Source organism: Myxocyprinus asiaticus, chromosome 19, assembly GCF_019703515.2.
Source record: "Myxocyprinus asiaticus isolate MX2 ecotype Aquarium Trade chromosome 19, UBuf_Myxa_2, whole genome shotgun sequence".
In the NCBI taxonomy this organism is placed as follows: Eukaryota; Metazoa; Chordata; class Actinopteri; order Cypriniformes; family Catostomidae; genus Myxocyprinus; species Myxocyprinus asiaticus.
This window is the reverse complement of record NC_059362.1, coordinates 8,943,474-8,957,505: the sequence shown is the minus strand read 5'-3', so window position 1 is coordinate 8,957,505 and position 14,032 is coordinate 8,943,474. Positions and strand designations below refer to the sequence as shown.

General features: G+C 38.6%; 1 protein-coding gene across 1 annotated transcript in view; it reads right to left on the bottom strand.

Moving 5' to 3' along the window:
• The window catches only part of LOC127410430 (thyrotropin receptor-like), a 59,474-nt gene that overhangs the window by 33,540 nt on the left and 11,902 nt on the right, over positions 1 to 14,032 (bottom strand). The window contains exons 2-3 of the mRNA XM_051645691.1: positions 11,469 to 11,540; positions 8,567 to 8,641 (exon numbers count right to left, since the gene is read on the bottom strand). Of these exons, the coding sequence (XP_051501651.1) occupies positions 8,567 to 8,641; positions 11,469 to 11,540 (147 nt within the window). The remainder of the gene's footprint in view (positions 1 to 8,566; positions 8,642 to 11,468; positions 11,541 to 14,032) is intronic.

Sequence of the window (14,032 nt, the reverse complement as noted above, 5' to 3'; positions counted from 1 at the left end):
CTGTCTTTTTATTCTTAAGTAAATATTTGAGAACTTCTTGAGAATTTTTCAAGAATTGCACTTAGGAACGTTCTTACGAACTTCTTATAATTTATCCTAAGAACTAAATTTTTTTCTTAAGAACATTTTTGTGAATCTGGCCCCTGGTCCAGAGTGCTCAAGAACTCAGACTGGGCCGTAGGTTCCCCTTCCAACAGGACAGTGACCGTAAGCACACAGCCAATACAACGTAAGAGTGGCTTAGGGAAAACTCTGTGAATGTCCTTGAGTGGCCCAGCCAGAGCCCGGACATGAACCCAATCGAACATCTCTGGAGAGACCTGAAAATGGCTTTCCACTGAAGGTCCCCATCCAACCTGACAGAGCTTGAGAGGATCTTCAGTGAAGAATGGCAGAAAATCCCCAAATCCAGATGTGCAAAGCTTGTTGCATCATACCCAAAAAGACTTAAGGCTGTAATCATCTGAGTTAAGGGTCTGAATACTTATGTCAATGTGATAGTTCAGTTTTTTCTTTTTAATAAATTTGCAAAGTTATCAAAATCTGGATTTTGCTTTGTCATTATGGGGTATGGAGTGTAGATTGATGTGATTTTTGTATTTATTTTTTATTTAAAGCATTTTAGCTGCAACATAACAAAATGTGAAAAAAATGAAGGGGTCTGAATACTTTCTGAATGCACTGTATATGAAGTAAACTTTAAAAAGACCACTAACAAGTTTGCTTTTGTAATCACTGAAGTTTTATTTTAAAAGCGCTCTGAATGCAACATGATTATACAGGAAATCGACTTCCGATGTTGCTTCCCAAAGTTCATGTACCCTGAAATCAATCCCATTCAGCTGAATTACTGAAAGCACCATCTCCCATCCAACATTTTTTTGCATCAATTCATGTGTTCTCTCTAGAGCTACTGACAGTGTCTTCCTTTAGCAGTCTCCAAGACCCAGGTTCTAGTCCTGTGGTAACCAAGAATTAATCACATTCACATTAATCAATGGTGAGTTTTATTTGGAGGTTGCATTTTCACTCTAAAATTATATTTTTATTCCACTCATGGTTAGGTTTAGGGTTGGGGTTTAAGTTAGGGGGTAGAGTTAATAAAATATGCATTCCTGCTTACTATATTACATCATTTACAACTAAAAATACAACTGGCTTTTGCCACCACTTCTGTGGACATTTCACCCCGAAACAGCTTCGGCCACTGGGGGCAGTGATTCAAATTTCAGTAAAGCTGAAGATATAAATAACCATCTTAAGACAAATGCTTTTGTGAAACATCTTTGTGAAACATCTTAGACTTTTGCACAGTACTGTATATGTAGCATATGTTTTCTCAAATACTAGTGGAATTTGAAAATTATATATGCTCTAAGATCTGTAGCCTAATTTTATATGTATATATGACCATATATCATATTTCTGTATGGGCGCCAGCAAATGGCAACAAGTGAATGTGTTATGAGCGTGTCATTGAATCATTCAGTCAACAGATTTGTTTAAAACACTGACACTGCATGCCAAATGGATGGCATAAATGATGCCTCCACAGGGCACTTCGAAGGGAGAACAATCATGGTAACCAATCTGCAGAGTTGTTCCAAACTCAAATTCAAATACAAATGACTTAAAAAGTGAGTTCCAAATTGCTGTTATTTTTGAGCACCGCACCTTTCAGCTCTCTGAAGCTCTTAGAAGGGAATAGAACAAAGAGAATGGTCACTTCCGAATGGAACGCACCCTGAGTCGTTCTTGACCGAAAACAAATCTTTTGTTCTATAGATTTACTAAAAGACTTGACATGACTTCCCACCTAACAAATGGAGTTCTTATAAACGAAGGTTCAGGATAAGCTTGCTCATCTAATCTGCCATTCAACCCACAGAATATATAAGCCGCCGCTTACCTCACTCTTGCGAGTCTTTCTGGCATTTGGCCTGGCCCACTGACCCATGGCTGACTTTGATGACTCACTACTCAGCTCAGAACATTTACCTTCATTAAGTGAAGCTCTCCCATCCCATTTAATGATGTTATTCAACAAAAGCTGCTGCAGCAGATCAGTACTTTTATCTTTTGTGGCTATGGCAACTGCCACTTTAATTTTAGTGTTGTTTATTGCCTTAATTCTAATTCTTCAAATCCGGTGTGGATCAACGCACAAAAGGCCTCCACTCCAGCCCTGTTTTCCTATACTTAACTCTTTTGCATAAAGCTGCTATGTTTTACTCTGCTCCCTTAGGAGCATCTCGACTATTCTAATATGCTTGCATCGGAGCATTGGCTGATATATTTATTTATGCACATATAGGGGTTTCTACAGATATGTTAGCCTTCAGCAAGTGTCTACAAGAGCTTGATCCATTATATCTACAGGATTTTATATTGGTTTCGTTACAGCTTTCTCTATAGGTCCATCCTAATGATGCTTGCTGGTGTCATGTTTCCCCCATTCAGATGTGTATAAAGGTACTTTCCCCATGTCCTTGCAGGTGTGTATGTAGGTTTTCTCTATTCCTTCCTTTACCACTTCCTTTTCAGATGTCCAATGGTGTGCTGTTTCCTTTACAATTGAGTAACGTTTCCTTTATTCTGGTTTTAGCATCCCCACATATCAAACTTAAAGGAATAGTTCACCCCAAATCTCAACTCTGTAGGTCCATACAATGCAAGTCAACGGGGTCAAAAACTTTGAAGCTCAAAAACCATATAAAGGCAGCATAAAAGTAATCCATACAACTCCAGTGGTTTAATACATGTCTTCAGAAGTGATATGATAGGTGTTGATGAGATTTTCTAAATTTTTTACAATAAATTGTAAAAAAAACTTTTTTACAATAAAATCTCCACATTCAAATAGCCCTCCTAAGTGCTCTTCTCTCCTAAGAGTTCTTCTTCTTTTGTTTTTGGCGATTCACATTCTTTATGCATATCGCCACCTATTGGGCAGAGAGGAGAATTTATAGTAAAAAGGACTTAAGTATTGAAATGTTTCTCTCCCACACCTATCATTTCGCTTCTGAAGACATGTATTTAACCATTGTAGTTGTATGGATTACTTTTATGCTACCTTTATATTAGGGGTGTAACGATCCATCAATCTGGATCGATCCTATAACCAGCGATCCAAAGTTATCGATACAATGCTTAAATATTGATATAGACTTTTTTAAGATGCACCTTTATTTTAATACTCTCATGTCAGCCACGTCCATACGCATTTCCGTCAGGTGATGAAGTAACCTTATTACATTAATTTCTGCTAAATACGCTTTTCATGTGGGACAAGGATGTGCGCAGGTCCGTGAAGCCAAACTGCGCTCTGCTATCCATGCGCGCACTTGAACCGGGCTTCCCACGACACGTGAGCTCCAGATCGGTGACAGGATCAGTGCGCGTGTCAACCGAGCGCTCCTTTAAATGCGAGCTCACGTAACAAATGCAGAGCGGCTCGTATGTGTGATTGATTCGAAAATATACATGAGAATTTGCTATTTAAAAGTACCATGGAGCAGTTCAACCATCATGTGAACCATCATGTGAACATCTGAAGTACCTTATTTTGTTGTGGATGTGGATACTAAATTTGCACTTTTCAGAGACCTCAGTAAAATATTCAGATTATATTTTGGTTGCATTTGAGGACAAAAAAAATTTAATTGATTGTGAAAAATAGGCACATAATATCGGAATATCGATTGCTGGGCCCTGAATCGAATCAAATCAAAATCGTATCGTGGCAGACTTTTAAGAATCGGCAAATATCAGATCGCAGGCCAAGAGAATCGATATAAGATTGTATCGTGAAGAAACATCCGATTTACACCCCTACTTTATTTGCGTTTTTGAGCTACAAAGTTTTGGACCCTGTTGACTTGCATTGTATGGACCTACAGAGCTATTGTAGATATTCTTCTAAAAATCTTCATTTGTGTTCTGCAGATGACATCAGGGATGGCATAAGAGTGAGTAAATGATGACAGAATTTTCATTTTTGGGTCAACTATTCATTTAAATCAATCGAGCACAATTGGCTCTTAACTCTAATTAAAGTCTAGGGGTGTGGCTCTTGGATATGCACCTGTCGCAACCCATAGTTCGGTAAGGCTCTTTATTCTGCAACACGTTCAAATTGCAGTGTGGGCCTTCCTTTTCAGATGCAGTGAGCATCTGCGCATTGGTAGCAGGCTCTCCTGTTTGAATGCAGTGTGAGCTCTCCCATACTAACGATTCATGACTGGAGGTATAAAAATTGTATCCTCCATTTGTAGCTCGGGCCCTTACTTTTGTGGGAGGCTTGAGCTCCATGTTTACTATATACCATGGGCTCCTTCGGGCGTCGAGTTGGCTCTGCTTTTGGATGTAGTTGGGTCTGCGCCTTCAGGCGTCAGAGAGCTCCCATCCCATTTGTGATTATATGCGAGCTACCACGTCCTTATCCTTCATGGTCTCCATGTCGCAGGCACAGTGGTGGGGCTGCTCCAGCTACGAAAAGGCCGAAACCCTCCAGTCCAAACACAGCTCCCACTGGAGCTACTTTCCTGAGTCACTGTTGCTGCAGTGCGGTTATGCTAATCTATTGCTGGTGATGCATCGAGGTTAAGAGCCCTTACTCTCACTTTGGCATTTCTTGTTACCAGTTCACGTAATTATAATTCCCGTTTTATTGTTTTCAATTAATTTTTTTCTTCAACTGCTGAGCTTGACTTTTAGGAAGCTATAGAAAAAGGGCAAAAAATGTCAAACTATTGTGTAACAATGTGCACCAAAGCATTCCATTCCAAATAGACCACTCACATTTAATGTAATTTTAACTGCGTAGTCTTCATTTTTTCACGTTCATAAATTGAGGATCATGCTTTGTACATAACCAAAATATTAAACTTGTCTTTAGGACTTAATTTTTTTCAATGCACTCGCTTTCTCTTCTTGTTGAACGAGATTGACTTGCAATAACTGGAATGATGCTGGAATGCATACATGTACAAGCACAAGTCTGTCATGAAAATGCTAATTTTGCAAAAGAACGCAAACCTTTTTGCGAGATAATGCAAATGTTTTGCAAGGGAACGCTAAATTTTCTCGGGAGAATGCAAAAGTTTTGTGAGAAAACTCAAATGTATCGATTCTTTTTTCCCTCCTCTCCACAAATTTTTTACAACCACCACGTCCCCTTAGGCGGTCCATAGAATTCAGTGGAATTGATTTAAACACGATTAAAAATTTTAAACGGAGCAGAGAGTACAATCCTCTCATTTAGGGCTGGGCGATAAAACAATCTCGATATTTATCGTGATAAAAATATCCACGATATCGATGATAAGCTTTTGAGTAATTTTCGATATTTAGCCTGTGTTCTACATCTAGACGATCAGGTGCGTGTTGCAAAAAATGCAAGCAGTTCAGCTTTCTCAGACTGTATGTATGTTGCTAACGTTAGCTGCTTTGCTGACGATTAGGCTACGCCAGTCACCGCGGTCCGGGTCCGGACCCCGGATTGATTCCATCTGGTCCACAAGACATCATGACGATGGTTACGGCCTCTCCTAAACCTAACCATACCTCAACCTCAGTAGCAGCAAATGTGGAAATTTTGCAGAACAACATGTAGTTACACAGTAAATACATAGTCTTGTATGTATTTAATGTTAGTACATAGTAGTTAAGGCCACCTAATATAAAGTGTGACCAAATATTCCTCCTTATTTTCCTCTTTTGTTGAGATTGAACTCACTGTAGATCTGCTCATTCGGCTAAACTCTCTGTCTAGCCTCTCTCATATAGAGACCATGATTCAAAATATGATCAATTAGAGTAGCTCTTATCTCATTTGAGATTCTTCTGTGTCCTTTTTCTCTCACTCTCCTCTTCCGTCCTGCTGTACCCTTCCTCTCTGCACTCCTCTTACACAATCTCCTCTTCATCTTAATCATCTTGATCTTCATCATCATCTTCTTCTTCTTCTTACAGTTTTTCACAATTGATTTCATACATTTCTCCAAACTATAGTCAATGCTCTAAAACAATTACTGTAACACAGCCAACGAAACTGATTCTTAATTTAGCAGAAAAATTCAATTTCACTGCACAATGAAGCACTGTATACTTTTCTGATAATGCATTTGTTAAAAGTTAATACTAACATCAAAACTATAGAAATTTTCTCTACTGAATTTATAACATATAGACACAGCTATATACTATTGAAATAACACAGATACATATCCACAATAAAGACCTTTTTCCCATATTTTCTTGAAAGTTTTCTAAATGTACAGTATTCATCAATCATCTAATTTCTGTCCGGCCAAAACATTTTATCCACATCACACAATATGTTTTCTCAAGCTATGGATCTAAAGAAAAAACAATGTGAAAGTTGAATCCATATATTGAAAAGGAGAATATCTTACACTTCGAACCCTAAAGTTGTCATTACTGGAAAATATCAGGTTTTCTTAATTAAGTTTGACCTAAAATGTCAGCTTTTGGGCTCATAACTCAAGTATTTAAGTTCATTGAACTTATTTATTTAAAAAATCCATAGACTTCAGATTTAAGTGTTAATAACTCAAACTTTTAAGTACAAAATTGATGCTATATAATACCCATATTGCTTTGCACTTGAATTATTTAATTATGTTTCCTTGGTCAAAGGGAAGTTATGGAAGTATTTAAATAGTTGTAATTCAAAATGTGTAGCTGTTTTGTAGTATTATTTATGTTGTTCTGTTGCAGCTGTTTCGTATGATGTCACCATCAGGGTGATCAGTGTCCCATTTGGTCAAGTTGGACTAATTTTCTCTTTGTGCATGTGCAGTTAAAGTGCAGCTGTACTGTAAATGCATTTCTTTGGAAAGACCTAGAATCAGTTATGATCTTTATTTGAGCTGTGCTCTTGTTTGATCTAAAATGTAATCAACTCACATGACATATGTCATTACTCAATTTAATTGAGGGAATGAGTTTACACAATCAAATGAGTAGAGTCAACTTATTAAGGTTTTCAGTGTAGAAAGAAACACCATCACAAACTGGGGTTGATTTTCAAACTATCCAGGCACTGTCTGGTGGAACTGGACATTGTCCCAAAACACAAGAAAACCTTTGCTTGCTCTAGTGCTAGCAGTATGGCCCCAAGACAGTACAGCAAAACGCAGATGGTAATGTTGGGTCCTGTTGACCGGTGACATGTATTGTGGCATGCAGACCAATTCCATTTCTGTCTCTTTTTCCTTTTTTGTTGAGATTGAAGTCCCTCGAATTAAGCCGAACTCTCTGTCTGTCTCAGAGAGATAGAGCATGATTCATAACATGATCAGTTAGAGTGGCTCTCCAGATCATTTGAGCCTCTTCTGTGTCTTCTGTGTCTTTTCTTCCACCATGCTATCCTCTTCCTCTCTGCTCACCATCTCAATTTGCTCTTGCAAAGGGTAGGCATTTAATCCATTTACACCCTCTACCAACTCATTCTACACCTCTTAATCTTGTTTGTCCTCTTCTTCTTCTTCTTCTTCCTCATTGTTTGTTTTCTATGAGTTTTTTTTAAATTTTTTTATTATTATTTAAAAAAAAATCTTTTTTTTTTACATCTGTAAAATTGTTAACTTAAAAAATTGTTTTGAGAACATTGACCTTAGTTTGGTAAAATGTGTGAAATTAATTGAGAAATATCATCATTTTCAATATCTTCTTTTCTTCTACTTTTGGTTCTTCTGGTGCTTCCATTTAAATATTGTAAAGTCATTATAGTTATGTGAAAAATGTAGTAAATTGCATCTCCCGTGCTGTGTATATTACAAACACAGCAGATAGTAATATGATGCCATTTGATAGCATGCTATGTGAATTTAAGAATATAGCTTTTATGTGCTTTTTCTGTTAAAATATAGAATTCTGTTGTACAAAACCAACTGTTTCCAAAACCTGCATTGCATATATTCTGTCTTCAAACCCACTTGCTAAAGGACACATACTTTATACCAGTACTTCCAGATTACTTCTTAAATATTTATGTAGCTCCTCACTTTCACGTCAAGTGCAAGACAGGACCTGTGATGTGTGTTCCATGTCGAAGGACACAAATTATATGATTATATGGAAATACTTATGCACACAGTGCTGTAAAGTAAATCAAGACACCATTTTTTAAATAAAACACTTTACAATAAGGTTCCATTTGTTAACATTAGTTAAAGTTTTAGGTCTCATGAACTAACAATGAAAAATATATTTTTAAGGCATTTATTAATCTTTGTTAATGTTTTAATCTTTGTTAATACAATTGTTCATTGTTAGATTATGTTCACTCATAGTGCATTAACTAATGTTTACATATACAGCTTTTTATTTTAAAAATGTATTACTTTGTTGAAATTAACATTAACCAAGATTTTAAAATGCTGTAAAAGTACTGAACATTGTTAGTTCATGTTAATTAATGATGTTAACTAATGTTTACAAATGGAACCTTATTGTAAAGTCTTACACTTTTTTTTTTTTTTTTTTTTTGAGTGTGGATAACTGGATTTGACAAAGGGACTATCGAGATGTGTTGACTTACATGTGAGTGATCTTCTTCAGGTTGTAAAAGGAATGCTTTTCTAACCTGCTCAGAGAGATATCCACAGACAAATAGCTGAGAAAAGAACAGAGGGAAATCGTGTTAAAATCATTTGTTAATTTTAAAAGTTATTTTAAGCCACCATCAAATTATCAAACTGAACTTGATTCAGTCATTGTTGGAAATTAAGAGGTCAGTCAAAACCAGTTATATGCGTTTTTTGTCTATTCTGGGGAAATTACATCAGCAAGGACACCTACTTTTGCTCCAAGGTAAATTAATAACTTAACATGAAATCATTTATATATTGATTTAGGTCTTAATACCAGAGGCAATGGTAAATAAAGATTTCACAGATAAATTGTATCTAATTTTTAAGTAAATTGATAAGATATCAATATTGCAAAATGGCAACTCCATACTATAATGGAAAAATAGCCATGATGCCATATGAAAATTCTGGACCACAATGGAACTACAATAAGCATTTTTTCACTCGGAAATGTTACAGATAGTGGAAGCACTTGTATACTTCTTGTTATTTATTTATTTGGAAGTCTTTAGAATAATATAAAGTTATTTATGGAAGTAACAATTTGATTTATGTTTAAAATGTTCCAGAGTAATGCACGTAACTATGTTATATGGAAAGAACAAGAGCAAGATTGCCCTAGTGGCTTAACACTGAAAATAAGATAGGCTTTTTTTTTTTTACAATGTACTGTACTTTACATTCCCCAATGTTTGCATTCAATTTTGCTTCAGCTATGGCTGCAGATAGTTTTCCTATATTCCTGTCATCCCACAACATCCATCTCTGATAGGTGGCGATGCTTTCTGATGCTCTGCTGAATTATGTTACAATAATGAGCAAAAAGAATATGAAGAGGTAGCAAAACAATTAATTATATCAGTTATTATTAGGTGGAAAACACAAGCCATGAATAAAATATCTACAATTAGTACTGAGATGAGCAATCTTCTGCACTTAAAATAAGAAGCACAATGAACATGTTCCACTTCAGCACAGAGCCGCTAAGAACATTAAGGTCAACTGGCTCATCCATTTATACAGCAGTTCAGTTTCAGATTGAATCCTTGCTAATTGACCAACTGCTTCTATCAGCTACATTGTCTTTCATAACTCATTTTTTTTTTCCAGGTAAAACACATCGCCCCCTGTGACATCACAGACGAAGGGAACTTTCGACCCTCCGACTCCGCCTAGGCCCTCCGATCCCTGGACTCCACCTTGGCCCTCCGATCCCTGGACATCACCTCGGATCTGCGATCCCTCGGCTCCACCGTGGTCCTCCAGCCTATCACCTTCACCGGGGTTCCTCATCCCTCCAGCTCCATCTTGGTCTGTCACCTGGCTCCGCCTTGGCTCTCCGATCCTCCGGCTATGCCTTGGCTTTCTGATCTTTCGGCTCCGCCCCTCGAGCCTCTCACGGCTCCGCCTGCCTTTGTTGAGCCTCTCACGGATCCGCCTGCCTTTGTCGAGCCTCTCACGGATCCGCCTGCCTTTGTCGAGCCTCTCACGGATCCGCCTGCCTTTGTCGAGCCTCTCACCGATCAGCCTGCATTTGTCGAGCCTCCCTCGGCTCTGCCTGCATTTATCGAGCCTCCCTCGGCTCTGCCTGCCTTTATCGAGCCTCCCTCGGCTCTGCCAACCTTTATCAAGCCTCCCTCGGCTCCGCCTGCCTTTGTCGAGTCTCCCTCGGCTCTGCTTGCCTTCTTTGAGCCTCCCTCGGCTCCGTCTTCACCCCCAGAAACTCCACCTCCAGTGTTTCCGTCCGCTTCGCCTCCTGAGACTCAGTCCGCTCTGCCATGGTCTCCACCTCCTAAATCTCAAATCCCCGATCCTCCTATGGCTCCAACCCCTAAGTCTCCTGTGACCAAATCACCTCCTAAGCCTCCTGACCCTGTCCCTGCCCTGTGGCCGCCTCCCAGGGCTCCTGACCCTGTCCCTGCTCTGTGGCTGCCTCCCAGCCCTCCTGATCCTTTCCCTGCTCTGTAGCCGCCTCCCAGGCCCCCTGACCCAATCCCTGCCCTGAAGACTCCTCCCTGGCCACCTGATCATCCGCCAATTCCTCCTTGGCCTCATAATCGACCCCTGGATCCTTCCTCATTATCTGCTTAATCCTGCCCTCCTCATCCATCTTTGGGCGCCAGTATTTAGTTCTGTGTATTGCTCCATGTTGTTTGTATTCACCTTTTTCATCATCTCCATTAAAAAGCCTGCATGTAGATCCATCGTCTCTCATCTCATCTCTGCTTAGCATTACAAACTTTAGCAATACTTGAACAGCATTTATTAATCTTGGTTAATATTATATAAATATATACGTAATTTGTATACGTTAACATTAGTTGATGCATTATAAACCAACATGAACTAAAAATGAGCAGTATTATATTTATAAATGAACATTAACCAAGATTAATAAATGTTGTTCATTGATAGCTTGTGATACCTAGTGCAGAACCTATGTAGAACCTTATTGTATGGTGTTAGCCTATATAAGATTTTTATGAAAATATGTGTTATATTGTAAATATTTGTGTTATATAATAAATATTGTTATTATAAAGTAATTGTTTTATAAAACCAGTAAGGCACTGAAGGCCATGCTATATTGTAAATGAATAACTCTTCTGTGTGTCATGCCTAACAATGACCTTGACTATATTCACAAAATAGTGTGGTCTCTTGTAGCTTACTGCTTAAATATCACATAAGTTTGGTACAGTTAGTACAGTAGCTTCTAAATGTTTAATATGCTGAATGCTAGGGACACTCACGTTTGATTAGTTCTGCAACCACTTTAAGTTCTCTTTACTCACAAATAGTTTTGTGTAGCTATCTACTCTAACATAAAAAATAACAACTTTCACTCACATTCTTGAGATATTGACCATATTTACAAAGACATCTTGGGGAACTGTGGTCAGTCTTGTCTCGTAGAGGCTTCTGGAATTGAAAAGATACAAACACAGATTTGTCTGATGTTGCACATTAAATTTCAAAGATATCAACATTTTAATGGAGTGACTATTTGCACTAGGTGTAAAAGGCACCTGCCACACAGCGCGGCTAATTGCACTCCAATAGTCTGGTGGAAACAAAGAAATTGAAGACAAACTGCAATGTAATGACAGTGTGCTTTTTTGTGTGGACGACCCAGGTTTGATTCCGCCTTTTGTCCCACTTTTTCCCGTACTGTTTCCTGTCTTCTGTCTTAATATTTCCTTTAATACTGCTTATAATAATAAATAAACATGAATATAAAGGTGGATTTCCATGCAGTGATTTGGTTACGGTGATGGTTGGGGAGTTGTGAAAAGGTTTGATCCAGGTAAAATTAACCATGGTGTTACTACAGTAATATGGTGTTCATACAGTAACCATGTTTAATTCTGTGGTTACTATAATTTTACTACAAAATACCATGGTGATACTAAATTTATTGTAGTAAAACCATGATGAATTTTTGTAAGTGAAGGATAGGGTTAGGTTTAGGGCTAGGGTTAGGAAAGTATACGAGAACCAGTCCAACAGAACAGACCAGGGTGGGGCCAGCGGAACAGTCCAGGACGGGATCGGCCTAATAGTCCAAGGTAGGGCTGGGGGATCAGGAAGACAGGGAACAGACCAGGGGGGTGCCGGCATGATAGACCAGGGTGGGGCTGGGGGAGAAGGTAGACAGGGAACAGACCAGGGGGGTGCTGACAGGACAAACCGGAGGAGGCTGGCAAAATGGGAATGCAGGGAACAGATGGGGTGCTGGCGGGGCTGGAGGGCAAGTAACAGGGTGCAGGGGGAAACCCAAGAGGGCGGCTCCAGAGCAGAGACCACGTCCGGCAGCATCAGAGCAGGGACACAGACAGAAGCATTTTGAAAATTTCAGGGGGGCACGGGAAGAACAGATTAGGGGGACCCCAGCAGAGAAAACTATAGGGGTGCCGTGGAGCTGGAGACCATGGTGGCACCGGCAAAGCTAGAGACCACAGGAGCGCTGGTGGGGCTGACCAAGGGAGGCTCTAGGAAGGTCAAGTTGTTCTGGAGCAACAACGAGGCATGGTGGCTCAAGAGCAGGGTTGAAGACAGAGGTTCAAATATAAAGAGGAAACAAGGAGGAAAGGTGAGGAGAATTCACTAATAATAAGCAAAGTTATGCAGACAGTTATCCCGTCATCGTGCGCTACCCGGACGGCATTCGCGGTTGCACGCTGTCTCCATGTTTATTTCCACGTCTGCCGCTGACCAAGTCTAGATGCGCTCTACAATATGCAACATATGTTCATAGGCTTATGTTCAATGACATTATATTTTAATTATTTTTATTGGTTTATAGTGAATTATTTTTATTTGGGGATCTTTTTCAGCAAATCTTGATATATGTAATTAACTGATTAATTAATTGGCATATCATGTAATTACTTTTATTAAAAATTTGAATCGGTTTATAGATCTAATTATTTTTTATAAGAAAAAGTGCTATGAGAAATATGCCAGTAATGACATTGTCTTTTATTTTTATAATCACCACCTCTGTTGAATAATGAAGAATGCAGAACTTTTTATTTAAAAACAGACATAACATGATAAGATGAGCTGCTTATGCGTAAAAAAATACCCAGAGAGGAGACTTTGTATCCATCCAAAGTCCAGTTTGGAAATTTTTGTGCTTCTAGTCTGGAAGAAACATCACAGGGTCTGAGCAGAGCTCCACTGAAGTCTTGAAGTCTAATGATTTTTACTGCCTGTTTTCTCCTTGAGTGAATGAAACAGGTCTTTGAAATGGCAAGTCTAAACAAAATCATCTGTATGTTAATCGTGGCCAAATCAAACAAGTATTTAACCTGTTATTGCGACAGAAAGGAAAATGCCATCTCTATAATAGTTTGTTTGCACAGACTATGACTGCAACTTAAAATTGCCTGGCAAACATAACTAATAATGTTGTCAAGTTACTGTTGTTTGTATAAGCATATTCAGAAACTGCTAGGTAGTCCATTTTAGTAGTCAGAAAGTGGGTACCGGTTAATACAGGTTTGGAACAACATGAGGGTGAATAAATGATGATGTTCATTTTTGGGTGAACTGTCCCTTAAACCTTTTTTTTTATTTTATCACTACTTCCCATTGTTTTTTGCAATATTTTGTAGTTTTGATGACTTTACTATTATTCCTAATTGTGTAAAATAGGAATAATGAGTAGAGTAGAATGAGTACATATGTCAACTTTGGACTGGTAGTGTACAACTACAAACAATGGGCTAATTCACAGTCCAAAGCTGGTACAGGTAAACATTCACAAAAGAAGGAGGACCACCCTTACAAATTAAACAAACTCTATGACACTGAACAGATCCCATCACTTTACACCAAGCTCTTGGCCTGCTCACCTCAACCTCAATCCAAATAATTACACTGCATTACAAAGTGGACATGTGTGTGTG